At 44.5% G+C, this 27965-nt stretch overlaps 1 protein-coding gene across 2 annotated transcripts in view; it reads right to left on the reverse strand.

Annotated features, from left to right (window-relative positions):
* PDZRN3 (PDZ domain containing ring finger 3) overlaps positions 1-27965 on the reverse strand; it is a 246698-nt gene that overhangs the window by 179792 nt on the left and 38941 nt on the right. Inside the window, exon 1 of one of the 2 annotated variants that reach the window (XM_060022921.1) lies at positions 15714-15774. The exons of the other annotated variant lie outside the window; for it this stretch is intronic. Within the exon in view, the coding sequence (XP_059878904.1) occupies positions 15714-15767 (54 nt within the window). The 5' untranslated portion in view covers positions 15768-15774. Of the gene's footprint in view, positions 1-15713; positions 15775-27965 lie in introns of those variants that run through there. 2 annotated transcript variants of the gene reach the window in all.

Below are 27965 nucleotides of genomic sequence, written 5' to 3' on the forward strand. Positions count from 1 at the left end.
ATGGAGGATGCTGGGGGCAGTGATTCAAGTGCCATGCGCGGAATTCCATTGGGAGCCTGAGTGATGAGTAGCTGACAGAGCACTGCCTCCGCCCTCTCCCCTCCCCCTGGGACTCTGCCTCCGGTCTCCCTTCCCCTCCAAGTGCCTGGGGGACGGGGTTGCTCTCCTCCTGCCCCTCCCATCTGAGTACCTGGGGTAGGGTTTATGACGGTGAGACACAGCAGCAGGGCTGGTACGGGGGAAGTAATAACGGGACCCCTGCACAGGACGGTGGAAGCCTGCTCCCCCTCTCCACCCATCCCCCCAGCTCCTTCCCAAGGAAAACATCCAGGGCCTGGGGTTTCTGAGCTCACAAACAGCCCAACGATGGGAAGCCAGCTGCTTTCAAAAAGAAACAACACAAGTACTCTTTATTTTATACGACCTTTTCCATTTCCGGAAAAAAAAAAAAAAAAAAGTAGCGCATTACAGACAACAGCTGCTTCAAGTTAATAAAATCTAAATTCTCTTTGCTTGAAAACTGATCACTAGCTGTAAGTTACGAAGCTGGATTTCTGGGATGATTGCTCATCTTGTGATGTAAGTCCTTCGTTCTTGTGGTTGTTAAAATCTTGAGTGTATGGTTATTCTTTATTCTTAATTTAGGTCAAAAGTGACATTTAAAATCTAAAGCTTCAAATTAAAAACTATGCAGGCAAACTAGTGGGAGTAAATAAAAGTAATTACACATGTGGAATGAATCTCAGCATTTTAATCAATCTCTTTGGCTATTTTCTTCCATTTAATATTTAAATGTCATATCTTATGTCTAAAGATTAACATTACATTTTTGAAGAATATTTAAATATACGAGGGACTATGCTGTCACAATGATTGGAAAAGGCAGGCAATTTAATAAAGCTATAAAACACTGTTTCAAATCATTTAACTAACTCTATGAGCAGTGAGTTTTAGAACATAAATACCATTTAGTTCAACTTGTGTCTTACAAGGAGAGAAGCAAAAATAAGAAAATTCACGAAGTGGTTTAATTTCAACGGTTTTTTTCCTATGCATAAAAATCAAAGAGTAGAAGACACACCAAAATATTATCTCCAGTTGGTGGGATCTCACTGTCACATATTTTTCCGTATGTTCTATAAAATGAAAATACATTACTTTCATAATTTGAAAAAAGTTTGTATCTTTAATACGTGCTTTTTGTCTTTAGGACTAATGAAATCAAGCACAGAAACTCTGTTTTCGAAAACAGCTCTCTGTAATGTACTTGCTATTTTTAAATAATAAAAATAAAATCCATGGCTAGCTGTATACAGAGGAGCAAAGTTCCCTGGGCATGTGAAAACACAACCAACCAACCCCAAACCCTCCAGGAACATATCTGGAAAGCTAGCAGGCAAACAATTTTTTTTAAAAAAGTAAGTACTAAATATTAGTTTAAATGTCCTAATTTTTGCACAGTATGAGAGTTCTTTGTTAAGATACAAATATCACAGCATGGTTCAAAAGTATCATTATTTTGAACACTAAATTTTTTTGCTCTAACATAATAACCCTCCCCCTGCCAAAAATAATTATGATAAGCTTAGAGTATCCACTCAATCAAAACAGAAAAGCAGGCAAAAATAAATGAGATGACTCATCCCTCACTGGCGTTTGCCAGGTCTGAGGCACACCCAGTGCCCAGGCCCAGAAATGTGAACATGCAAACTCTCCTTCCGACTCCTTTTCCCATCCGTCCAGCCTCCCTCCTGTTCAGGGGCTGTGACCCCAGGACTGATAAGGTGCGGTGAGAAGTAGGTGGCTCCAAACCTGAAAAGAGTCCATTCCAAGACCTCTCTCCATGCAAATGGCAGGGAGGGGTGGGCTAACATTTTAATGACCTAAACACGCCGTGTCAGCTTCACATTAACCTCTTACGTCACGCCCTGTCGTGAGTCTTCGAGTTTCATCACTGCTCCCACAAGCCAGGAACACCTAAGAGCTGTACTGGGTGGCAGCGTCTGCAATAGGATTACAAAAGCTTCCAAGGAGACGGAACTGCCCTGCTTGGCAAGCTGCCAGATGCTCCAAGTTTGCCCAACAACTGATTACAGAGTCGACTATACACATGGCACCCGGCTTCGAATACAAGAGAAACGCTACAGTAGCATTGAAACAGCGGTCCTATCCTCAAGAAATGCCCAGGTGTACACCTAGCAATCAGGTCACCCCGGTAGCCTCAGTTTCCCGGGGGCTGTACATGGCAGTTCTCTGGCTAATGTCTTTCAGTGGGTTTGGATTTATTACATTCTGCCTGGTTGGCAATGTCCTTCCCAACCTGATGGGCTAACTGAGAAAGAGTTACTCAAATCTGTGTTTCTTAAGAGTACAGTTGCAGCCCGGCAATGCGCTGAACTTTGTTTCCAGGGGAGGAGAAAATGGGAGCCCCTAATGATACTGGCATTAATAAGAGATTAGGTGATGGCATTAAATGGGGTCTAATCTATAAAATATGTTGACACAGGAATCCCAAAAAAAAACCCTCAGAACTTGTCTAAGCTGTTCGCGTTAAGGAGAAACTCTCTGATGGGCGCTAACACATCTTAAACATCTCTCTCACCCACTTGATAATTTCCTTTTGCACAAGGGCTGCAGGCCTTAAACTTGGTGCCTTCAGCAGATCTGAAGACACTGTTTTCCCTGCACATTAAAGCACTTTCTAGTTACTGCATGTGGCAGTTTTCCACTCACGGTAAGGAGAGCATTGTTTCCCTTTAAAATAAATTCACATTTTTGAAGCGTGTACTTAAATAAAAATATTAAATAGGTAACAGTATGGATCGCAGAAGAACTGGCAGTGGTATCTGGTTGACCGAAGTCTGGCCAAGGCTGTGTTGCAGTTTTAACGTGCATGCAATTAAATACAGCAAGGCAAAAACCTAAACAAGGAGAAAATGTCCCACCACAATATTATTTCAGTTCTTCCTGAGAATCAATATTTACACTTAGAGAGGACATGTGAGCATACAATTCATTTACAAACCCCAGATAATACATTCTGTCAAAGGCAGATGCGGCAGACCTGCCCGCTGTCCCTAACATGATCTAATTAGCAAGGGCAATGTCAAAATTTCTATCTGCATGGGACATCTCCCCAGAGTCTGCACCAGACAGTGCCTGCTCTCAAAGTAAACAACACTCGGGACTTCCCTGGTGGTCCAGTGGTAAAGAATCCAACTTCCAGTGCAGGGAAGGCGGGTTCGATCCCTGGTCGGGAAACTAAGATCCCACATGCTGCGGGGCAACTAGCCCCACGCCCCACAACTACTGAGCTCGCGCACCTCAACGAGAGAGCCCACGCGCCCTGGAGCCTGTGCACCACAACTACAGAGAAACCCGAACAGACCACACGCCATAACGAAAAGATCCCTCACACCTCAACAAAGATCCCGTGTGCTGCAACTAAGACCCGATGCAGCCAATCAATAAGGTAACCAACTTTCTGCAGATATCAACGTGGCTTTAATCCAAGAAGGCTTAAAATCTTATTCCTCAAAGCCTTGGAAACCTTTCCCTTCAAGCCTCAAGAGAGCCTCTTTCATGTGCCAAGAGCTACACCTGGCGATTTACACATATTCCTCCTAATTTGGTTATCACGAGGATCCTATACTTAGCAGTAGCAATGTAGCCGTTTCACAGATGAAACAACAGAGGCGAAGACAGATAGTGACTGGAATCCTCTTGAAGCTGAGTATTCTTCCTCCACCCCTACCGTACAAGGGTGTATTTGAGAATACAATCTCTGGATCCCAATTTACATACACATACTGACAAACAGGACCTTCCATAAGAAAACCTGCACTACTGTACACATGCAAGAAGAATTGGGAAATTATTTAAACACATCAACTCAATGGCATGTCAGATACATTTCGCTCCATATCTGGAAATACTCAACCTACTCATTCAAAGGTGCTTAAACAAACCTTTGCAAACTCTGCCAATTTTATCTGCTCCTTTTCTCATCATGGTGGGATGGTGCCCTGACCTTCGGCAGATGGACCTCTTTGCATCAGCATCATATTAATTAAACGGAGATGGAGGTGTTGGAATAGGGACACTTCCGTGTTAATACCGCCAGGACTAAGCCTCACTCACTTAATAATGCAGAAGAACATTATTATGTTAGAGGATTAAGATCCTCTAACATAGAAAACCTCCTGGCTCCTGGAGACCATCACCAAGGGTCATGGTTCATGTGCATGAAGTGGGTTTGGCATTTTTGGACCCTGAAATCTATCTCCTAGGTCTAAATGAGGCTTGTCAGAGACAAACCGGGAAAGACAGAGGGAAAACGCAAGGGGAGGAGGACAAGCAATCATGGAAACAGCTCATGTGGGGAAACCATTTGAAAATTAAGCAAATTTGTCTATTAGCAGAAGACAACCAAACAAAGGGATCCAGGAAATAAACTTTATACGACTTTCCTACCTTCAGGGAAGGTTTTTTTTAACTTTTTTTTTTTTTTTTTTTTTTTGCGGTACACGGGCCTCTCACTGTTGTGGCCTCTCCCGTTGCGGAGCACAGGCTCCAGACGCGCAGGCTCAGCGGCCATGGCTCACGGGCCCAGCCGCTCCACGGCATGTGGGATCTTTCCGGACCGGGGCACGAACCCGTGTCCCCTGCATCGGCAGGCGGACTCTCAACCACTGCGCCACCAGGGAAGCCCCAAGGAGGAACTCTTTACTTCTCACTGATCAACTGGATACTGAAATAAAATATGTGTTTTGTCTGAGATTTGACTCATCTGCGAGCAGGATAACGTTTAGTTCTTACATCTGCTCAACCACTCTCGCGGAGCTGTTTTAAGAGAAGCAGCAAATATTCTGAAAGCTTTCAACCTCTCAACCATTAGGGCTCATTCCCCACTTAGATGAGCTCCTGCACCCTCTGCCTGCTTCATAATTGCTGTGACCAGAGCACGCTGCTGCCCGTCTGTCCACTGGCTGGGATGGAGTGAGTGTCCCAGCTCTGATTACGCAGTATTCCCAGAAGGCTGCTGCACACACCACAGGGCAAGGGCTTCCCCGACCACAGACACTGTTTCTACTCACTAACGGAGACCCCCCAAGTGTGTTCTAAACATGTGGGTGCGAGCTTCCTTTCTCAGCATCTGATACGGCTAATCCGCTCAGTTGCCCAGGAAGCCAGGACTCTCAGGGAAACACTGAACTGCACTAGTGCTGAAAAATACTACTGGGTCCACATGACGGGCATGGGCAAGGATGCTGGGGTCGGTCTTCACGTGCAGATCCTCATGCACTTTCCACCATGGATGAGGCCCGTGTTTGGGAAATGTCAGCCCGAACTCAAGTCCAGGGTTTCCATTTCTGGACAAGCAAACTTTAAAAAGAAGTTCTTTTTCCTCATTTCTTGGTATGATTTTAAACAAATAATCACAACTTGGTACAGGTAATATCTCACAGCAACCCAAATTATCTTTTCTGTTGGAAAAGCTCTTTTTTTTCATTAGGAATCCATTGAGCTTACTGGATTTCAAGAAGATATATTCTGCTTGCCAAACTCCACTGCCAACATCCTCTGGGAGATTTATAAAGTTTGGTCAAAAAACATCACCTCATCTGAGTCAATTTCTAATCTCCAAAGCAGCCCAGAAAAGCCTGAGTCATCGTGACTTACACATTCACAGGGATAAATGGACGGACATCCCCATGGTCCCTCCTACCTCTAAGTACTGCACATCGTAGGAGCTGACTGACACTTAATAAATTAATGTCCAACATATTAAAAAAAAAGCAATGAGAACTTCATTACCATTATCAGAGTTAAGCCAATAAAAGAAGTCTAATAGGTGATGTGATGCAGAGTGTATCTGTGAATATAGGACACCCTGTTACATGATGACCATGAGATGCAATTCTTATAAAACACTGGCCCAAGAAACCCCTGATGTTAGGAGGTGTTTCATTAGATTGAAATTAGACATGGTTTCCAGAGTCTCTTTGAAAAAATAAACAAAAAGGCCCCGTTCCTTGTGAAGCACAACAAGATATGTCATTACTCAGACCTCAATTTGCTTTTGGAGAGCCATGTTACAAAACCATCCTCCAGCCCCACAAAGCCCTACTTACCAAGGTTGGCCCCATCTCAGGCACACCATGTACTTTTTTTTGCCTTCATTTAGTGCAAGAGCATCTAAAATTTACAAAATTGGGGGCATAATGAATACACATTGCCATTTTCCCCCCATATCAGAGCTCGAATAGACAGCACCACTGAACAACTTTTTGCGCTTTCTTTACTTTTCTTCACTTTTTAATTTGAGGAGAGGGGAAGAGAATTCTTTACCAAAGGTTCCTAGATACACGCCTCAGTTACTTGTCACCTTCAGAATGAAGTGCATCTTCTCAGCATTTCCAAATCAGCTTAATCCCTTTTTCTATAAACAGAAAACACGTTTTCAGACTTGAGGGCGATCCTTACTTAACCATGGGCTGCGACTTGTCAAATTATATTTCTATTTTTTAAAAATGGTAGATGAGCTGGATAAATCAAAAGCAGTGTTGAGGAGAAAGCTGAGCAGACGTGCAGAGAGGACATGCCTCTTATAATCACAGTTACACGGACTGAAACCCTGTATTTAAAAAAAGTTATCTGTTTTTTGCATTTGACTGCGTTAACCATTTGGAATCTGAAGCTGAACGTTTACGGCTACCATTTTATGGGATTTCATTCACAAGCCTAGGGCCACTTGCCTACTGCGGGATTTTCTGCAAATTTTCTATGACAGATAATAGGTTTTCAAATGCCTGAGTTTTCCACCAACTTATAGGAGAGTGGAACAGTCTTGACAAAGACCGTATGGTCCCCAAGGGCAAAAATATCCATGAACTGTCCCTTTTAGAAAGGTTTGCCAACTCCTGCTCTAAATCTCATTGAACTCTTCCAACATTCTAGGAGGTATTATTCTTATCCCAATGTTCACAGAAGATGCACCTGAGGCCCAGAGAGGGAAAGCAATCTGTTAGAAGTAACACAGCATGAGGATGCAAAAGCTAGGGCGTGAAGCAGTCGGCCTCCAGAGCCCAGGCTCATCCCCGGGGTGCAACCTGTTACTGGTGTCACGGTAATTCTGATCATCCACATGCACTGTGTGTAACACACACGTTCCTCCCTGGGCTCCTGGGCTTCCGTGAGCGTGGCTGAAGCCTTATAGGTTGAACCTCTTTGGTCTTTGGTGTACTGCCTTCTTCCTACCTCTTGTCCTTCTCGCTTCCTGAGCCAGCCCTTCTAGAACCAAACCTATATAACTCTACATCCAAGATCTCAAATCCAGGGCCTGACAAGCCCAGCTGAATGACTCAGAGCTGTAGACTTGGGGCTGTCACTTAAAGTCTCCAAAATTCTGTTTTCCCATCTGAAAAAGCTTTTTATAATCCTGGGACTCACCGCCTGCCTTGCAGGGCTCTTCACACTTTAGCTGGTGCCTCCCCCTAGGACACCTGTCCGTGTGTCCCAGGCCCACCTTTTACTTAAGCATCTGGTCTACTCTCACTAGTAGCACTATGGCTTCAATCCAGGGTGTGTGTCACAGGGAGCTGGGATCTCAACCCAGCCCCACCCGAGTTCCATCAGCTCCCTCCAGCACCTGTAGCTGACTTCTCATTTCACAGCCTGAACCCCTGGCTGAGGTTTCCTCCCTCGCCAGCACTTCCTCTGCTGGGGCGAAAGGAAGTTATACTTTTCCCCTGATATATACAGTACCCTATGCCCACTCGGTGATCCAGTCCTTCCTAGGGCTGGTCATGCTTGATGTCACTCAGGACCTTTCCTTCTCAGTGTCACAACCGCCGCCCCTGCCCACCACGGTTAATGGCAAGTCTCTTCATTAAGAACCCAGGCTCTAAAATCAGCCAAACATGGGCTGGAATCCCAGCTCTGCTACTCACCAGCTGTGTGACACTGGGCTAGTTTAACCTACAAACTTCACTCCTTTCATTTGTAAATGGGGACCGATACAGTTATTGCTGGGCTGAAGTGAGAGCATGCCAGTGAAACTCTAGGCATGCTGCCTGGCACACAGTAAGTGCTCAATAAACGTTAGGCTGCTGTTCTGTTGACTTTTATCATTCTCATCATCACTATTACCACCACTCCCAATTGCTACTTTTACAATAAATATCAAAGTTACCTAAGTAGAAATTTGTTAAGGTGACTGTATATATACAACGCTATACAATATTGCATGGGCCGTGTGTTCTCTGGGGCTATAAGGAAATAGTATATCCCCCCAAATGAACAGATGTGAACAAGTCCGTTAATCTCTTTAAGCCTACGTTTCCTCATCTGAAAAGGAGAAAAGTTGGATGAACTGACAGATAATGTTTCTTAATGCTGTCTCTAAGAATAAGGATGATAAACCTTTATGCTGATTTCAACCTCCATAATACCCTGTAAAGACGGGACCAATCCGACAGGTTTCCAAACTGGCACCGTTTGTTGAAAATTATGTTTCTAGTGAAAAGCATCCCTGTTCTCATAAAAGCCAGGTTGGTCTTCATTCCATAACCCATTTCCTGAAGCTTCTCCTGTGAGATAAGGATTTTTATGTCAAAGAAATGAGTGACATCTGGGAAAAGTAAAAATCAACTCGATACCTTTTCTCAACTTCAGAAAAGTCAAACATCGGAAAGCCTAAACATTCCAAGTATTAACATAATTAGGGGAAAAGGCAAGGTAGTGCAAGCTTGAAATTTCCAGAGACCACACGATGATTGTTTGACAATTTTGAGTTATATTTCTATTTTCTATCGCAAGAGAGAGACAGAGGGTGGGTTTGATTTTGCAAACTTCGCAGTCAGACTTACTTGAACCAATTTCCTTTCACAGTCTGCACGAAATGACATCTCTTCTAGTACAAGAAAACCTCAGCTGGTAAACAGGCGTGCTCACTTAGCACATCTGGATTAAAACACTATTTTAAAATCTTATCCAAAGAGTCTTATGACCTGTGAGCGCAGCATTCATCTCGTAAGAGAAAACACTGCAGGAGGAGCTTTCATCACAGAATTCCCAGGATGAAAATCTGACTTGATGGTGGGAACCATCCACACAAAGAATTGTCACTTTGTTCCAGTTTGGTCAAATGTTCATTATCAGAGAGAGATTGACACACATCCGTGAAGAGGACTTTTAGCAGGATAAACCTGGAATGGCAGGGACTTCCCTGGTGGTCCAGTGGTTAAGAATGGGCCTTCCAATGCAGGGGACGCAAGTTCAATCCCTGGTCGGGGAACTAAGATCCCACATGTTGTGGGCAACTAAGCCTGCGTGCTGCAACTACTGAGCCTGTGCACTCTAGAGCCCATGCACCACAACTAGAGAGCCCACGTGCTGTAAGTACTGAGGCTGCGTGCTCTGGAGCCTGTGCGCCACAACTAGAGAGAAGCCCGTGCACCACAATGAAGAGCCCGTGTGCTGCAACTGAGACCCGATGCGGCCAAATTAAAAAGAAAAAAATCCTGTTAAAAAACCCCAAAAATACCTAGAATGGCAGAGACCTCTTACTGCCTGCTCATCTCTTTTTCACCTTTTCTTTGACAAAACAATCCACATTTTAGTCACCCTCAGAGAAAGTGAATAGATCCCAAGTGGTCCAAGCCAATCATGGTAATTCAGGCCCCATAACTCGAGGAGGGGCGTGGCCCCTCCTGCCTAGCAAGACATTATAAAGGTGCATTCTCTTCTAGGGCTTCTAGGAAAGCGTCCTTTACACTACTGCAGAGACAAGGAGATTATGCCTTGCTGCCGTCTCTGGAGGCTGTCATGTCTAGATGTGATGCCAGGATCTTCGGACCACGAAGAGACCAAGTGAACATGCTAAGGATGACCAAGGAGAACTTGAGTCCTTGACAAGAATACTGAGCTGCTCAACTCACTAACCTGGGAATCACCTAGTCTGTATCCCTAAGACAACATGTTTAAGCTGTTTTGATTTGAAAGTTCTACCACCTATAGCTGAAGATACCTCAAGTAATAGAGTTGGACCCGTAGAAAAATATAAGAGAAAAATCTGCTTGTTCATTAGACAAGTTCTCCAACAGTCATTCAGAACTGGACTGTCCTGCCTCACCCAAATGGTGAGATGTAAAAAGAACAAGTTTTAAGAATCGTGTAGTTTGAACAACTTGGACGCCTATCACTGAGGAGGGAGCTTTTTCAACTGACCTGGATACTTCCACAGCTAGCCTTCTAAACTACATGCAAATATGCTAAGAGTCAAAAAACAATTAGTAACTACACAATCTGTTAAAAAAAAAAAAGCCAAGTATGACTATTATTAGAAATAAAAGTTCAAGATCATGGCCTGGGTTTCCAAACTTTAAAAATTCCTCAGGTGTTTTAAGCAAAACTGATGATTAACAGATTTTCATCAATCCTACTCAAGTAGAACAAGCACTGAAATGTCCTCTAATTCGAAATGTGTTGTATTAAAAAAAATCTCCCAAAGCAAGTCTTATTTGTCTGCCAGACATTATTCAGAAAACTATACACATTAAAGCACAAACCTATTTCATTGTTGGAAATGTGTTTTCATAACAATGTTTATACCTCAGTCAACCTTCCTTCAGTCTGCTTTCTGCCTTCTGAACATAAACATTCAATGAACAGCTTAGCCTTTAAAACCTCAACTACTACCCCCTTGCTTAAATATTAACAAAGGGCCTCACAGGTGTCAGGCACTGCACTAGGGCAACAGGTACAAAGATGGAGCCCTGGCCTTTAGGGAGTACATGTTCTTACAGTAGAGACAGACTCATAAGTAAAATTAAATAATAAACACTAACAGCAAGCTGTCATAAAGAAAATTAAAGCTCCTGACTATTGCTAAGAAGGGAATTAAGTGGCAAAAGGAAACAACGGGTGGGGAAAGCAGTTTTACTTTCAAGGAAAATGAAGCAAGGCCTCTTTGACAGGCAGCATCTAAGCTGCGATGTTAGGGATAAGAAGAAACCCACCAAGGGAAGAGCCGTGTGAAGCCTGGCCTCAAAGAGAAATGGATGCTGGAAGCCACAAACCTCGGTGATCTCATCTGTAAAATGGTGCAGACCATCACTAACTTGTTTATCTCCCAGGAGCTGGTTATAATTACAGAAAAAAAAAAGTCGTCTCTTTTAAAATGCAAGGTTAAAGGTGCTACAAGCAATAAATGTCCTTATTATTAATCTTCCCTTGGAAACGCAGGCGTCTTTAGTTGCTCCAAAAATACACACCCATTGCTGTCTTGGGTTTCATACTGCATCTCTGAAGCAGTAAATTCAAACCAGTTTTGACTGGAGCAGTTTTATAGCCTTTGAGGTACCTGGAGATCCACAGGGCTCTCTCCAGGCAGAGCTGAAAATGACTCTCCAACAGAATTTTGGTAAATGCATGTCATTACTATAATGACCGACACAATGACACTGCAAAACTACCTTCGACACAGTCACCCAAGTGAGAACGAGCCATCAGCGGCAGGCGGAGGATCCCGGTGCAACTCATTTGATATGGTAACACGTGGCAGCAAAGGCAGCTAGGAATTTGCTGGCCCACGACCAAACCCTGTTTGTGGCCATACTCTTTATACAGCCCTACCTCCTTATGCAGGATATTTGCCACACAATTACGTCAAAATTAAATAATCAGCCACAGTGCTAAGAGAAAGTAAAATCCTGTGATTAAAACGAGTGACAAACCTATTAACCAGCACAGGGCCTACGCTGAAACTGTTCCTATTTCATGGGGGTAAGCCAGACCTGCAGTTTTTCAAAGAGATCTGCACTGCAACAGGGGGCAGGTCACAGAAATTAAGAGAGCTCGGCTAAAATTCCTGTTCAGCCCTGGATCCCTGAGGATGGAGGTATCATTACCCCCACTTCCAGATGAAAAGCTGAGTCTCTAAGGAATAAAAAGTCTCATCCAAGGTTAAATGCTGCTGCTGCAATCTGAATCAAGCTCGTCTGATCCTACATCAAGTACGCTTCTTCTTCATCACACGGCCTCACCTGGTGAACTGCACTCTGGTCTTTATTCCTAAGACTTTTTTTTGCAGGTCCTTCATAAGAATGTCAGTCCCTCAAGATGAACAAGAGGAACCTGGAGACTGCCTTATGAAATGAAGTCTGAGCTTCTCTCCAGGCAGCCTCTGGGGAACCTCAGCACAAGCAGGTTACTGATCCTTTGTGGGGGGGAGTGGGTGCCACCTCATCCTTGCACGATGGGACATATTCCTGCCTCTTGGGCGCCACGTTTTTCCAAGCCTCTAGGCTTCTACACTGATAAGTCCCACTGCTGGAAATGCCCTTTTCTTCTCTGCTCTCTCTACCAAGGCTGCTCCCTCCTCGGTGAAGCCCTCCGAGAAGTTCCACCCACTCCCCACACCACCACACTTGGGGATAGACCCCACCTGGCCCTGCACCGCAGGGCCTGTGGGGCTCAGCTGGGACACTCCGAGCACGGTGGCGGAGCGTCCCAGGGGCCTTCCTCATTGGACTGGGACTTCTCCAGGCAGGACCTGCGTTTACATTTCTTTTCCTTCCCAGTACGGAGCACAGTGTGCCTTCAAGTATCAAGCCTGAACAGATCCTCATTGAGCCCCATGCCAGGTACTGGGCTGGGGGTGGCAGTGGTGGAGATGAGGGACTCTCACGAGGTTGAGAGAAGGGTTTCTGGGTGACTCGACATCTACCCTCTGAGTCACCTTGCCTGTCTCTTAAACACTGTGCCCTGCTTTCCTCATCTGTAAATGGGGAGAACAGTCCTGGTCAGGCCCCCAGAGCTGCTGTCAGGATGACAGGCAGAGAAGGCCAGGAAGTCACTGACACCTGGAGAGGCTGAGAACACAATGGATGCTAGCTTATCCTCCCATCACTTTCTGTTCGCCACCACCGCCACTTCATTTACTTCCAGGCACTTAAGACCCAGCGGACACACTTTATATCCGACTTCGCGTACTGCCAGGCTCTGACCTACTAGGATGTAAGCCCCCTGAGGACAGGACTCTTGTTTTCGTTGCTGCCGGGTGCTGGCACTGAGGATAGCAGGTAGAAGGCCTCAAGTATTTCTCGAATGGATAAACGAGCAAATGCATGAGTGAACGAACAACTAAATAAACAAATACTGACTGAGGAACTCCTGGAGCATACAGCACCTAGAAGAGACCAGGAACGTTAACAAAATGGAAGACTCCGACTTGACATTTTATGGCAATAATGACAGGGATATTTCCTTTTTTACGCTAGTCACAGAGTAAAGGCTGCACATGCATTCAATTCTTGGAAAATAAGTGATGGCTGACTTCACGCTAGGTGGCACAGAAGTCCTCACATCTGTACCTTACCTGTCCCCAGACTCCAGTATGTAATGAATGCTGTGTGAACCCACACGCTCATTGCCGACAGATCTCTGCTCTAACAAAGCCCTGCGGAAAAGGATGAGTCCTCTGGAAGGAAGTCTTTCACTCCAGCTGGCCGGCGGCCTAGATTCGGGTTTCCTCAAAGGCTAGTCTTTGACCAGAGCCTTTCTATCCACAAGGAGGCATCGGTGGAGGCCAGCAGGAGACTCCACCCATCCAAGTGGCAATGGTATGAAGTTAAGAGGAAGAGAAGTACAGGGGAGGAAGGTCCCAGGAAAGAAGACCTCGAGCTTCGTAATCCCTCTCTGGACTCACACCTTCCGAGACATTCCTAAAAAGTCTCTGAAGGTGCTTGCTTTGTTCTCACCCTTAACATCTTATAAGTGCATTTGTGCCTGTTTTCTCAGATCCACCCGGCTGTGGGCAGTAAGAAAACTTACACAGAGTCCAAGATACAGGTCCTGATTTTTATCATCATCATAGTCACCTCTTCTACTTGCACGAAAACCCTAAATGGAAAAGCATCACTTACTCCATCCAAGGTATGGACTGAGTTTTTCAAGATTCCATTTTCTCCACGCAGATCTTAACTATCGCTTTACTCAAAATGAAATTAAGATATTTCACGTTAAGTGTACACATACCCACAATCCCAGTTCTCTAGCAAACTTTCTGCCCTGTATCACGTAGAAACCAAAATGCTCTGGAGTGCTTTTACTTTTCCTATGGCTAAAAGGTCTTTGTATCCCTTTCTTCTCGATATCCAGTGGTGAGAAAAGTGATTTATCACCTGCCACGGTAGCTACGTGGTATTCCCACCATAAATCGTCCTCTGTGACAAAACGCTTATCTGCAAAAACAGATAGCATCAACCATTACTGCTTTTTATGTCAATGTCCCTTTTATTTAAGAAGGACTCTGTTTTCCTTATAAATCCTTAAACATATTAGTAGAAGACTCATTCGTAGCAAACGCCTTCAGGGAGGGGCAATCCGGCTGAAGCTGTGTTCTCGCTTCTAAGCAAAGGCAAAATCCCTCAGCAAACAAGTGCCACAGGGGCTCGGCCGAAGTGCATTTTTCAAAGACCAGTGCCACTGGGTTGAAGTCAGCTCCAGAGGGCCGCATATCTTTTCAATCAAAGCCACAGCTGCCCCAGCGAGAGCCCTGCCCTGGGAGAAGGGCCGGAGACCTCTATCTCTAAGAGCAGGTGGTCCCCCACCTCATCAACAGAGCCCATCTCTCACTCAGTTGCTCAGAACCCAGAGATCAGAGGCAGCGCCGTGAAAGCTGATAGGGACACACACACCTTCCCGAACAGACAGGGATGTACCATCCCCATCCTGCACTGAGACAGGGCAGGACGAGAAATGTTACAGGGGCTTAGGTTTGGGGAAAGGGTCCCAGGCAATTTGGTACCTATCGTGAGCCAGGGACAATGGGATGGTTTTCGGAAAATTAAGCAGGTTTGTGTCAACAGAATTCTGACTCATACCAAAAAAAGATCTCAAGAATTGCTTCATTTAGCATCTTCCTTACACAGCGAGGGGAGCTGGAGTCAGGTCTCCAAAGGAAGTCTCTCTTTTCAAACCCGATCATCACAACAATAAAAACAACACACCCAATCTGGTTGCTCACAGCTGTGTGTTTTCTAACTTTTGACCGATTTCATGGGTGGTCACGTGGACTGTCTTCCTCGACCTCTTATCCCTCTTTCAAAAATTTTAATCAGTTCTTCCCGAGGATCAAAGTCCATGTGGTCAAACTGCGAGTTTTGCTAACTCCTAACTCCGCTGGGTGGAAATCCAATGCTATGTTTTACTCCAGGTTGATTGGAGAAAAGAAAAGAAGTCCTGGATCAATTCACCACAACGCTTAGAAATACCGTGAACTTCCCTCCGTTCCTTGGAGTGTGCCCCCAGCCCTCACATGGATGGCAGGGAATTAAGCTATCTGCTGATCTCTATGTCAACAACCCCCATAAAACACACTGTACATTCCGGCTGTCATAGTGCATATAATTCAGCCACAGCTGAATTACTGCGCCCCAGTTACAGGCACACCAGAGTCACTGCAAGCAGTAGGACAGAAGTATTAAAAGGAGCCACTCATCAGGAACTAATAAAAATAATCACACCAATCCAAGAGCGGTCGGGCAAAGAGGGAGACGCTCCATTTTGCAAAAGGCCCCTCCCACAGCTTTCTGATAAAAATGCAGATTCCTTCCTGCATTTGAGAAAACACTACATATATCCTGCTTGGATTTCAACAGTTTAAGGAGAAACGTGGGAAAACTTCTGGAGTTTTGAAAGGCACTTACTGAAGCTTTCCTGCTGGAGACCTCGGATAAACCAAAAAAATGCCACGAGCTCATCAGCAAAAGGGAGGTTTTCAGCTCTCCTTTGGTGCCCCACAGCGTGTCCCTGGAACTGTGGCTTATCTCAAAGGCTATAGCAAAATACAGAGCTTGCTGATCCGTTGGCTGGAAACCAGCAGCGGCTTGTACAAATGCGGAGCTGTCTTCCTTGCCCCAAAAGTCTCTTTGAGGTCCGAAGGCGACCATCTCCTGCAGTACAAGAACCCAGAGCAGACAGCTAGGCATGATCTCCAGGGCCTTCCGTGGCCAGGGAAGGACAAGAGTGTGTACGATGCACCCCAGGATTGGTTGCTTTTATTACAAGGTGTAGCAAGTGACAATCTGGAATGCTGGAGCCCCGGAGCACCAGGACAGAACATAAGGGACAGACTGGTCTCTGAGATGAAATCTAGCCACAAAGCCAGACCTACAAATCAGAAGCAGTACTTTCTACCAGAGGTGAGCACACCACAGCCTGCAAGCCAAACCTGGCCCACCACCTGTTGGTTTTGTTTTGTTTCAACAAAGTTTCACTGGAACCTAGCCACATGCATCTGTTTACACACTGTCTGTGGCTGTTTAAACACTAAGATATTGTTGTGTTGATTAGTTTCAAGGGACTATAGGGCCCCCAAAGCTGAAAACGTTTACTATCTGGCCCTTTACAGAGCGTAAACCCCTGTTCAATGAGAAAATGTCAGTGTTATGGGCCATTTTCAGTCTTCCAAATCTATACAAGCCCTCCAAAATTACCTTTTATAAGGCTTCTTAATAAGCCAAAAAATATACAGTTTACCCCTCCCAGCCTTGGGTCGTTACCACACTAGGCCCTCAAATTCACCCATGCTGTGACACTTGCAAAAAATCACAGCAAATAGTGAAGGGTGTTTCCACCCCACTCAAGACAAGCTGTTCACTCCTGCCTTGCCATGAATGCACACTTCTGACTGCCAGGAAGAGTGTGTAGCTGGATCTCAGCACAACCTCTGGACATGAGCCGTCTGCAGGAGGCAATAAGGCCTGGAATTAAAAGGGCAAATACCCCTCTAGCATCAAGAGAGAAGTAACAGTTGTCAGGATTAACGAGCTGGCTCTAGCCCTGTCCGATATTTGACACTCAACCTCTGAAGGAAAAAAAATGTCCAACATTAATTACCTTCTAGTGCTAAAGGCCGTCCTCTAAGTACATTCTAACCCCCATACTCAGAGCCTCTTCACTGCTAATCTCCCCATGGAGAAAACCTGCCCCAGGGTAGAAGTGTCTTCTTGGCTAAAGCTGGATAAAGTTTCTAAAACCCAACAGAGTATGCACTTGACCATGTTAATTAGGCAGCGGGAGGCTGTGGGGCTGAGAAATCCTTCTCAACTCAGCCTCCTTCCCCAGACGCTTCTTCCAAAACAGAAAGAAAATCAATGAGTTCAAACAAGCACATTGATGACTGCAAAACAGCCAAAAGGGAGAAACCAACATTGACTCAACGTAAGAGACAGGAAGGTGATTTTTAAAACGAATTCAGGTTTCTTTCTATTTTTTTTCAGTTTAGTATTTTTCTTTAATCGATGATATTCTGTGTGAGAGACAGTCCAGTAATACAGCTCAGAGCATGTTTTCTTCTCTATGGCTAAAGTGCCTTCTTTGGACCTTGACTTTCCATCTGATGTGGCACGAAGCTTTTTCATTTCTTCCCACACATCTTTGATTTTATGGTCTTCAAGCATGACTTCCTCCACACTGGGTCCAAGAGTTGAAAATGTCATTTTTAGCAAACAAATTTTCAAGGTTTCCTGTTTCTCCTTCCCGCACCTAGCCCGTTTCTATCTCTGGCAGTTCAGTCCTCGCTGAACAAAGGCTTCATTTATAACACAAGTCCTACTGGGACAGCTGTCAAATACAACTGAGTTTTCTACCTCTCAGCTTCCCAAAGAGCTAAGTTGTCACTCCTTTGAAGTGTGGGACCAGAGAGCAAAGTGATGGTTTTTTAAAGAAAGGGGGAAAAAAGTTAATAAGTTAGCACACAGAAAATCTCCAAGCTCTGGAGGATTTCATCTTTATCACAAAAACCAGTACTTCTGTAATTCGACATGATCGCCTATAAAAACAATGAACACAATCAGCATCATGCTGTACTTAAAAGGAAGCACGGGGTTTATAATTACACACGTAATTCCTGAGATGGCTCACAAACAACTACAGAGCAAATACAATATGTGTGCTGCTCACAGATCACAAAGGTGCCTAGAACCTTCTGGAAAAGCCATCCTTGCAAGACCAACTCGAGTGTAACACCTTATACCGCCAAGAGCGCTTGGAGATGCCATTTCTAAGGCAAGTCCTCCTTCCCAACTAACATCGGTGACAAGCTCAAGGAAGAGCCACACGAGAAGAAGTTGTTCCTAGAATGTTCGTCTCATCTGTTTCTCCCAGAAATCTAACACAGTGACTTTCTCAAGGAGACACTTGAGAAACGGCACTCAGGTCTAATGGAAAACTAACCATCAAACTTGATCACGTTGACAGGTGGGCCAAAACTGGGACGTGTGTTTAAAGGACAAAGTGCTTATAGAACACAAGAACTTTCTAAGTTCAGAATGAAGAAACACAAGAGCATGTGACGAAACACACAGTGTTGTGTTTGTGCACCTTGACAGTAAAGCCTGGTTCCAGCCCAGCTCTGCCACCCATCAGCAGGTCCTTCAGCTCCATGTGGCTCCATTTTCTCACTACACAAGGAGGAGACAGAATGAACTGGTCTCTAAGGATCATCCTACTGTTTCTACAATTCTCTGTGTATGTTGATCAAAATCAGTTTCTGTATCATAACTCTGCAGCAACGCTCTTAAATGTAGGTTTGACTGCCAAGAACACTTGAAGAGTGATGTAATCTGAAAGTTAGGGTGAAATATTAGAGATAGAGAGAGAGAGAGAGAGAGAGAGAGAGAGAGAAGAGGGGCATCAGGATGAAGAAGGAAGGGAGGGAAGAAAAGGAGAGAAAGCCTCAACTAAGTCACCTTTAGGTATCTGTCATTCTGCAAGGAATAACTATATGTCCTTTAGAAAAAATTACACGTGTGTGTATGCCCCCGCACATACATAGGTGCACACATTGGGGTAGGGAGTCACCTGTTTCCCGCCCAAATCATTTCCTTACCGCACCCCGCCAGCCACCCCAAACTGGGGAATTGAGCTCTAGCAGGTGTTAAGGACAGATGAACCAAGTCCAAAGTGAGACTGATTAAAATAATGCAGTTGACATACCTGACGAGAGGAGTTACCAAAGCCACTGAAAAATAAAGCTGATTAAAAGGACAGTCCCCTACCTAAATAACTGATACAGGCTGAGGCAAACTGCATCTTCCAGACCTGAGCTGCATTTTGCCCCCACCACCAATCTACAAATCAAGACAGCTGCATAGCTTTCCCGGAGGCAGTGCGCCAAACAACGACGCCACAGCCCTGGCTCTTAGCGGGCACTCTCCACGTGCCTTTCTCTGCATGTAAAAATAAATAAGTGATCCAAACTACAAAAATGCAGAGAAACAAGTTTTCAGGATGATGCAAGGAGAATTCTAAGGTCCAGAATACTAACAAATTATCTTTTCAAGATAATCTGTCAGAATACAAGCATCGACACCAAACATAAATTCCCTGAAAAGCCTGCTGAGATCATCGACCTTTAGCCTTTTATTATTTTGTGTGTTTAAACTCACCGACTAGATATACTTGTTGACAGACATCAAGACCCGTTTACCCCGGTTCCTGCAAAAGTGGACTTTAAAGAACTGACATCTTGTTGGTGTGGGTTACTATCCGTTTAGAGTGGTAGTTAAGAGCTGCAAATAAAGAAGTCAAGGTCCTAGAGGTAAGTACAATTTCTAGAGAAAGCACCACGAAACTGAATTATGAGCAAAAAAAAAAAAAAAAATCAGGAGTGGGGAGAGACAGTATAGCGGTGGAGGAGTAAGACGTACAAACTATTAAGTATAAAATAAGCTACAAGGATATATTGTACGACACGGGGAATATAGCCAATATTTTATAATAACTATAAATGGACTATAACCTTTAAAATTTGTGAATCACCCTAATATACACCTTATATAACATATAATATTGTATAACAACTCTACTTCAATAAAAATAATTTTTTTAAAAGAGAAAAAGAAACAGGATAAACCAAGCACAACACGCATCTTCAAGACATCTATCTTCGACGTGTCTATTAGTGAGGACTACAAGGTTACCAAGACATTCATTGTGCTGGCCTCACTTTAATCTGAAATGTGATGTGATATTTTGGGACATAACTCAAGTAATACTTTCCGTAAATGGAAGCACTCGCTCATGCATCCTTGACGTCTCATTCGATAGGAGGTCAATTTCCATTCATTCCTTCTGGCAAACACGGTTTCCCTGCTCTCAAAGCCCAATTGAGAGCTTAGTGTAACGTCTTTCCAAAAGCATCCTTGCAGAATGAAAAATCCGGAGGAGCGCGTGACTGGCCCAGGGGATTAGAAACTGTTACATGACGAACTTCTGCATTGAGTAGGTCTCTAGGGAACATTCTGTTCATGCTCTCTTTACTCACTGACCCTTTAGATTGTAAATGGAAAGAACGCATGCAAACCCTACATGTAATCAGAGATGCAGGTGTTTACGACTACTAGGATTAATAAACAAAAACAGGAAAACAATGTTTACAGAGCCCTTGGTGCTGGAAGAATCCATGCTAAGTGTGTTGGGTGCCGGACCCCATTAACTCCACCTGCCAGAGAGGCTGCCTTTTCCCACCCTGATCTTTATTCCCAGGGAGGACTTCCTTTACAGAACAGGCTAATGGGCCCCTCTGCTCAGCTGGCTTCAGTCACAGCAGAGGAGAAGAAAAAAACAAAGGAGAAAGAGGACCTGGATATTCGTCCTCCTTGTGGAGTAGCTTCTCAACAGTAGCATCTTTCCAGAGACCAGCGCTCCTGTCTGTGCAGCCCGCTCCACAGTGCCCTCTCCTCCTGGCTTCTGTACCTCCTTCCTGCCCTTCAAACCAAAGCGGGTCACAGCACTGCTCCTAGCCCAGGTTACTGCCCCATCACCTAAGTGTCCCTGGCACTAGGGGTCAACAAGCAATGGCCCATGAGCCAGACCCAGCCCAAAGCCTGTTTTTGTCAATAAAGTTTTATTGGAAGCTACATCCCTTCAGGTGTGTGCTGTCCATGGTTGCTCTCACACCAGAAGAGCAGAGTTGAGCTCAAAGAGAGGCAATGTGGCCCCCAAAGCTGAAAATATTTACTATCTGGCCCTTTATGGAAAAAGTGTGTTAACCCCTGCCCTACACTCTTCCCATACCCTTGAAAAGATGCGTCTTACCAACCTCTCCTGACTTATCCCACTGCAGGTGTGCCGTCTGTTTACTCCTGGGATTCTGAATGCCGCTCAACTACTCCTGTGGAGTACCTTTAGTTATTATAATTATTCCCATTTCACAGAGGACAAGGAAATTTAAGATTCCTTCAGGAGGAAATATTTAGGTGAAAGGAAAAGAGAGTGAGAATGAGTTACCAAAAAAAAAAAAAAAGGCCAGCCAAAACGAAATTTAAGGGCACGGGGGGAGAGAATGACCGATTGGTGAAGTGTTAAAAATCTGTCGATACGTTAAGCATCTAGAGGATTCTCCTCCCTTATTTAAAAGATAAATTAAGAGCAGCCGAGAATCCAAGTTGCTTTGGCGACCGATGAGAAGCCTGCATCCCTTGCCATTTCTTGCTCTTTCCTGTTGGATATGAGAACCATTCATACTTCAGTGAGCATAAAATAGATTCTGCTACAGAATTCTTTTCTTCATTCACGAACGGTGGGAAAAACAATTGCATGGGTTCTTGGCGAACAGAGAGCTACACGGTTAAACACGGTCCCACTTGGCCAGTCCCTACTCCCTAGATTTTGCAAACTAACTCAGTAGTTTGCCCCATCCCTCGGTAGGTAACATCTGAGTCAACTCTGAAGACCCAAATCTTCCAAGGCACACTGATCCTGGAAGGCCCCACTCTGTGTGGCCTGAGACCAATCAACAGCTACTACTAGATAATAATAAATGGTCCTCGATTCCGTTTACCAGTTATTTAGCACTTTAGACATGCCAAGGCCTATGCAAACACTTCATGTTCTTTTTTTTTTTTTTTTTTTTTCATTTACTGACCCAACAAACTTATTTTTTTTCTTTTTTGCGGTACGCAGGCCTCTCACTGTTGTGGCCTCTCCCGTTGCGGAGCACAGGCTCCAGACGCTCAGGCTCAGCGGCCACAGCTCACGGGCCCAGCCACTCCGTGGCATGAACCCGTGTCCCCTGCATCGGCAGGTGGACTCTCAACCACTGCACCACCAGGGAAGCCCCCAACAAACTTATTTTTAAAAACACTACTGTGACTTTTATTTTTTTGGATGAGAAAATAAAGGTGAACAGGTATTGAAAACTGGCCCAAATTTATACAGAGCCTAAACTTTAACTAGCCTTTCTGAACGAGGCACGTCGAAAACTGTCGTTGCGTGAGAGGTGCCGTCACTCCTAAGAAATGAGCAACCTGCCACTGACATTCCGACTATAACAACAGGACAACGCAGAGGTCACTTCATAAATCACGGCACCATTGTTCCTGGAGCTCCCGGTGGCTGGAAACTATTAATGTGATCCTAACCCTAAATGGACAGGTAGAATGTCTGGTCCGCGGGATCTACTATTAGGTACAGAATGTGAGTGTGGCGGGGGGGGGGGGGGGGGGGGGCATGTTTACATCATAATATTAGACTAAGCTCCTTCAGATCCGTAGAGAAAAAGTTATGTGTCAAACTTCACTGGAGAAGCAATAACTCCAGATAAACTTATCCCAGAAAAGGAAGGTCCTTCCCAGCACTCCGAGTCACCATCTATCATTTTCTGTGGTGTCTGATACCCCCTACCTTCAAGTCCTTATTTTGGGCAGTGCTCCTGTGGATGTTCCTTTATCCAGTTGGAAAACGGAAAGGCTGTTTTAGGACTGAGTTGATCTTGGCTGAAGGAGAATAATGATTTTCAGAGCTTTGTCTAGACACTGCAAACTTAAGAATCTCTAACAGGGGGCTCAAGGATGGGTTCCAAACAGTCTGTGTGTCCCATGAAATCGTGTGTGTGTGTGTGTGTGTGTGTGTGCGCATGAGGGAGAGAGAGGGAACGGGAGAAGATGAGAGTATGCATTTTTTGGCCAAAAAACCCAGAACTCTCATCAGATCCTTACGGGGGAGGGCGTCCTCAAGAGGAGTCCTCTCCTCTTCATGCCAGCGGCTCACACAGCCAGGTGGGCCCAGGTAGAAAGGCCAGCAGGTCAGCCTGGAGCCTGTTCCTCTCCCTAACAAGCCTACAGCACTTCCCATCACTCTTTGAATGATGCCTTATTCATCAGTGACTCAAAATGATCCTGTGATGTCACTATTCCCCACAGAGTGGAATCCGACACAAAGAGGAGAGGGCTGGACTGGACTCCATCCAAATGGCGTAGCTACTCAAGTAACATGGGGCCTCTTCTGCGGCCGTTTCACCTATAAGGCAACTTCTTGACATCCAGCCTAAGACACAAAATAGGGTTTTTCTTTCATCTTGACTTCAGTATGATGAAAGAAAATGAAACAAAATATGCACATGGACCTCTTCACATACCATCTCTGTGGTTTGGTAATTCTCCATAAATGACTATGTTTTGTTACTGTTGTTATTCTTCCAGAGACTGGCTTGAATTATACCTTGCTTCGTAACAATAAAATTTACCTCCAATGAATTCTGAAATACAATACATCCACCTTTGCAGTATCCAGTCCAAAGCTTCCACATAACACACCAGAAGCAACCAGCAACTGTTTTTATTTTAGTAAAATGCCGTTTTTTTGTGGAGGGGGTACGAATTCTGGGGCTTGAGGTTTACCCAAGTATAAAATTTCAAAGTTCATACATACTCTCGTATGCAGAAGAACAGGCCTATGCAAAAGCATAAGCAACATTCCTTCGGGATTCTTCTTCGTACAAAGAACCGTGTGTGTACGGGAATGAGCATGTGCACAAGCATGTGTGTGAGTGTGAGTGCAAGCGCGTGTGCGCGCGAGCACGTGTGCGCGCGCGGCTTTCTCCCAGGCAGCTGAGTAGGCAGATAGAACTGATGGTTTGCTCACTACGTTTACTAATTTCTCCCCTTCTTAAAACAAAAACACTCCCTGTGCCGTGACCGTATGTCCTTAAATATTATCTTTTACTACAGAACCCCACAATATCACCAACGAACACCCAACTACGTTACTTTAGCCTTTGAATTAATGTGACTCTGCTTTTGGAAGCTCCATCTTTCCATACCAAGCCCTGGGGTTTGTGTGGTGCGTCTATGCGGGGGTCTGAACATGTGATCACCTGATTCTATGTATTTTATGGGAAGTCTTATCTCTGATTACAAAGAAACATTTACTCATTGTGGAAAATAAAATCTCCATACTCATATGACTATATACAGCACACAATCAGCTTTTTGGAGTCCAAGGACCAGGTCCAAAGGGAACAACCACAGGCATGTTATGACGGCAATGTTGGCAGGTCCACAAAGTGCAAGATAACTGAAGGACGTATCCATACATGTGGCATCGAATAAGCTGGGGTCACATGCGTGTGATGAAACAGTATGCATTATTAAAGCTGAGGGGTTATCTGTGTAACTGTTGGAGGCCTGTGCACGACACAACGTAAAGAAAGCAAGCCCAAGAATGAGTACAGCAGGGTTTCACTGTGTAAAGACAACGATCTAAAGAAGAAAAGAAACTAACATCCCGTGTGTGTGCGTGTGTTTCTTTTTCTCTCTATTCACAGACAAGAACATGTCCCAGGCTGAAACACAACTTCCCTCAAACACAGGAGGAGGGAGAGGAGAGGAAGGTAGGTGGAGATCTACCTTTTTGTTTTAAAACTTCTACTGTCTCAGTGATTGTAGCAACAACACATAACTTTACGACCTGGGCAGTAGTAATTCAATAAAGGATGTTAGTTAAGAAGAGAACTGTATATTTTAATAAATATCGATAAAAAGGTCTCAGCACCTATCCCCTCCTATCCTTCAAGTGAGGTCACTGCCGGCCACTCGTGTGCAAATTCCCATTATTCTTTATGCCTACATTAACTAAAATAACTTTTTAAAACAAAATAAATTATATATATATACAAACATACACATATATAGTTCTGTTGTACGCCTGTTCACTTAATGAGGCTTCGACCCACTTTCCATGGACATGGGATCTGGCTGGCCAGAAACGTGACATCAAGGTGAGCACACAGAGAGTCAGATGGGGATGTGGATCCTGTCATCCGCAGCTGCCAGCTGTGAGACCCCAGATAAAGCCCTTCACCTGAGTCTCAGTGGCGTCAACTCTACAGTGGGAACAACGCTACCTGCTACTGCAGGGCTGTGGACAGAATTAAATGAAATGACCCATTAGGATAATGAAGTTCCCTGCTTGATATATAGTAGGTACTCAACAAATGCCAACCACCACTAAGAACGACGTAGTATGAAAAATGTCACTGAATACTTGCTGTGTACTAAAAACTCTTCTAAGAGCTTCTAAAATCTTGAGACATATTAACTCATTTAATCTGCACACAATTAATGAGACAGGCACCACAGTCCTCATTTCTCGGACCACAAAACAAGTCCAGAGAAGTTAAGTAACCAGCCCAAGGCTACACAGCTAATTGTATCAGAGCTGGGCTCCCAACTCAAGCAGCTAGCTTACCCTTATCCACTCCACACACTGCTGCTTAATGCTGAGATTGTGGCAGGAGTTCACAGAAGTAAGTTCTTCTGCAGGAGCATCTGTGCGGACCATGTCACAACAAATGAACCACACTAGCTAAAGCAGCCTCAGGCTAGCGGGTGATTTTCTCAGCACTGGTTCCCAGACCTTTTCACTTGGGTACACAGGTGTGCACTTACCCGGACATCCCAAACTAGCCCACCTGGGACGTGCAGCACTCTCCCCCCATCTCTCCCCGTGTGTCCCACCAATTACACTCTACAAAGGAGACCCAACAGCCAGGAGATTCTCCTTCCCCCATAAGCACTTCCAGCATCCCAAACTAAATTGAACCAAATGGAGGGAAAAAAATGGCCCATGTAAAATAGGACAAGGTGGCCTCAAGTCTGCACCCACCTGAAACAGTCCTTCACTGGACCACCCCAGGAGTCTGCACCCCAAGGGGGCAGCCCTTGCCAGTGGCCAGGCGTAGCCCACACAAGCCAGCCCATCACTAGCTTATGATGGAATGAAAGGTCTCACGGATCCTGATCAGGAGAATCCTATGACCAGCTTATTAAACGTACAGGCGACCCCAATGTCACATAAAAATAACTTATTTCTAATCTGCACATCTAGCCATGTGTCTACCTCTTCCAGGACTCCCCTAAATTAAAAGCAAAGTGGCATTTCTGTCTCCTTAAAGGTCGAAAAGACCTCAAGTTCGAGCTCTGTCTCGTAGGTGGTCTGTAACATTAAACCATCAATTAGCTTTATACTTTCACTTTCAAGGCCACAGCAGTTCTTTTCTGTCTCTGACAAGGCCAGGACATTCCCTCTGTTTGGTGTAAATGAAAAGAAAGAGAGGAAAGAAAGAAAGAAAGAAAAGGAAAGAAAGAAAGGAAGGAAGGAAGGAAAGAAAGAAAGGAAAGAAGGAAAGAAGGAAAGAAAGAAAGAAAGAAAGAGAAAGAAAGAAAGAAAAAGAAAGAAAGGAAGGAAGGAAGATAGAAAGGAAGGAAGGGAGGAGGGAGGGAGGGAGGGAGACAGAAATAAAGGAAGGAAGGAAGGAAGACAGGAAGGAGGAAGGAAGGAAGGGAGGGAGGGAGGAATGAAGGGAGAGAGAGAGAGAGGAAGGGAGGGAGGAAGAAAGAAAAAGAAAGAAAGAGGGAGGGAGGGAGGGAGGGAGGGAGGAAGGGAGGGAGGAAGGGAGGGAGGGAGGGAGGGAGGAAGGAAGGAAGGAAGGAAGGAAGGAAGGAAGGAAGGAAGGAAGGAAGGAAGGAAGAAAAAGCAGGCCATTTATAACCCAAGAGTTTGCTTCAATGCTCTTAACGAGCAGAATCTGGCATCCTTGTTACAGAAGCATCTTCTGCGATAGCTACTGAACCTCAGGTATCTCGGGGGGGTGAAGTGAGGAAGGAGGGAAAAAAAGAAGGAAAAGAGAAAAAGAGCCACTTGTGCCAAGGAAACAGGATAATGGCAGATAGACCCATTTTGCTTAGGAGTTGAACTTGAGTGCCAACAAGACATTTTCCTCAATTAAGACGATGGCTACATGTTCAGCAGAAGTTACCAACTTTTATTTCTTAATTGGATGCTCCACTGAATGGTGTGTGTGTGTGTGTGTAAGAAAATAAATACTCATTTAGGAAAAGAAGAAAAAATTATTGCTATGAAAACAACCTAGTGTTTAAAAACTTTTCTTAAAGGTCCTTTAAATATCTATTTCGAGACCTCTAGAGTTATTTTGTCTTGGATTCTAGCGTTACTTACAGGATGTCCTTAAAGAACATTTCAAGGCAGTTCCTCTAAAGCAAATACAGATACTATTTTGCATTCTTTCACTAACGTTGTGCATTCTTGTTTGGGCACCAAGCTAAGCAAAATGTTACATTAGATGCGTTCAAACATCACTGACATGAACATCACTGACATGTGTTAACAAAAGCGGCTAATTATGCACAGAGCTGCCCGTGATCCTTTCAACTGGTGCAAGAGAGAGAGCACTTATTTTTTAAAACGTCCATTGAGTGAATTCTGCCATCCCACATCCTGAAAGGTGAGAGAAACTGCATGATTTTTCGTTTTATCTCCTCCTTTTGAAAGCTTTAACAAAAAATTATTTTCTCAAAATAAACTCTTTTTAATGAGTCCAGGCTGTGTCCACCTTTGAGAGAGAACATTTTCACTCTTGAGCTGGTTGGCATGGCAACACACAAGCAAATGCCCGACTCTAAACCAGTTTGGTTTCCCTTCTTGGCTCAAGGGTTTAAAGGAAAAATTAAGACAGTTGCTCTGTATTAGTCTTAGCAGTTTAGAGCTTAGGAATTCACGTTTTAAAGTTTCTGCTAGCAAACGGTATTAGAAAAACAGAGCAGGAACTGTCTCTGAAGCCATTTCTACCTGATTTCTTCATCTTTATTCACATT

The sequence above is a fragment of the Delphinus delphis genome, chromosome 10, assembly GCF_949987515.2.
Source record: "Delphinus delphis chromosome 10, mDelDel1.2, whole genome shotgun sequence".
NCBI lineage: Eukaryota > Metazoa > Chordata > Mammalia > Artiodactyla > Delphinidae > Delphinus > Delphinus delphis.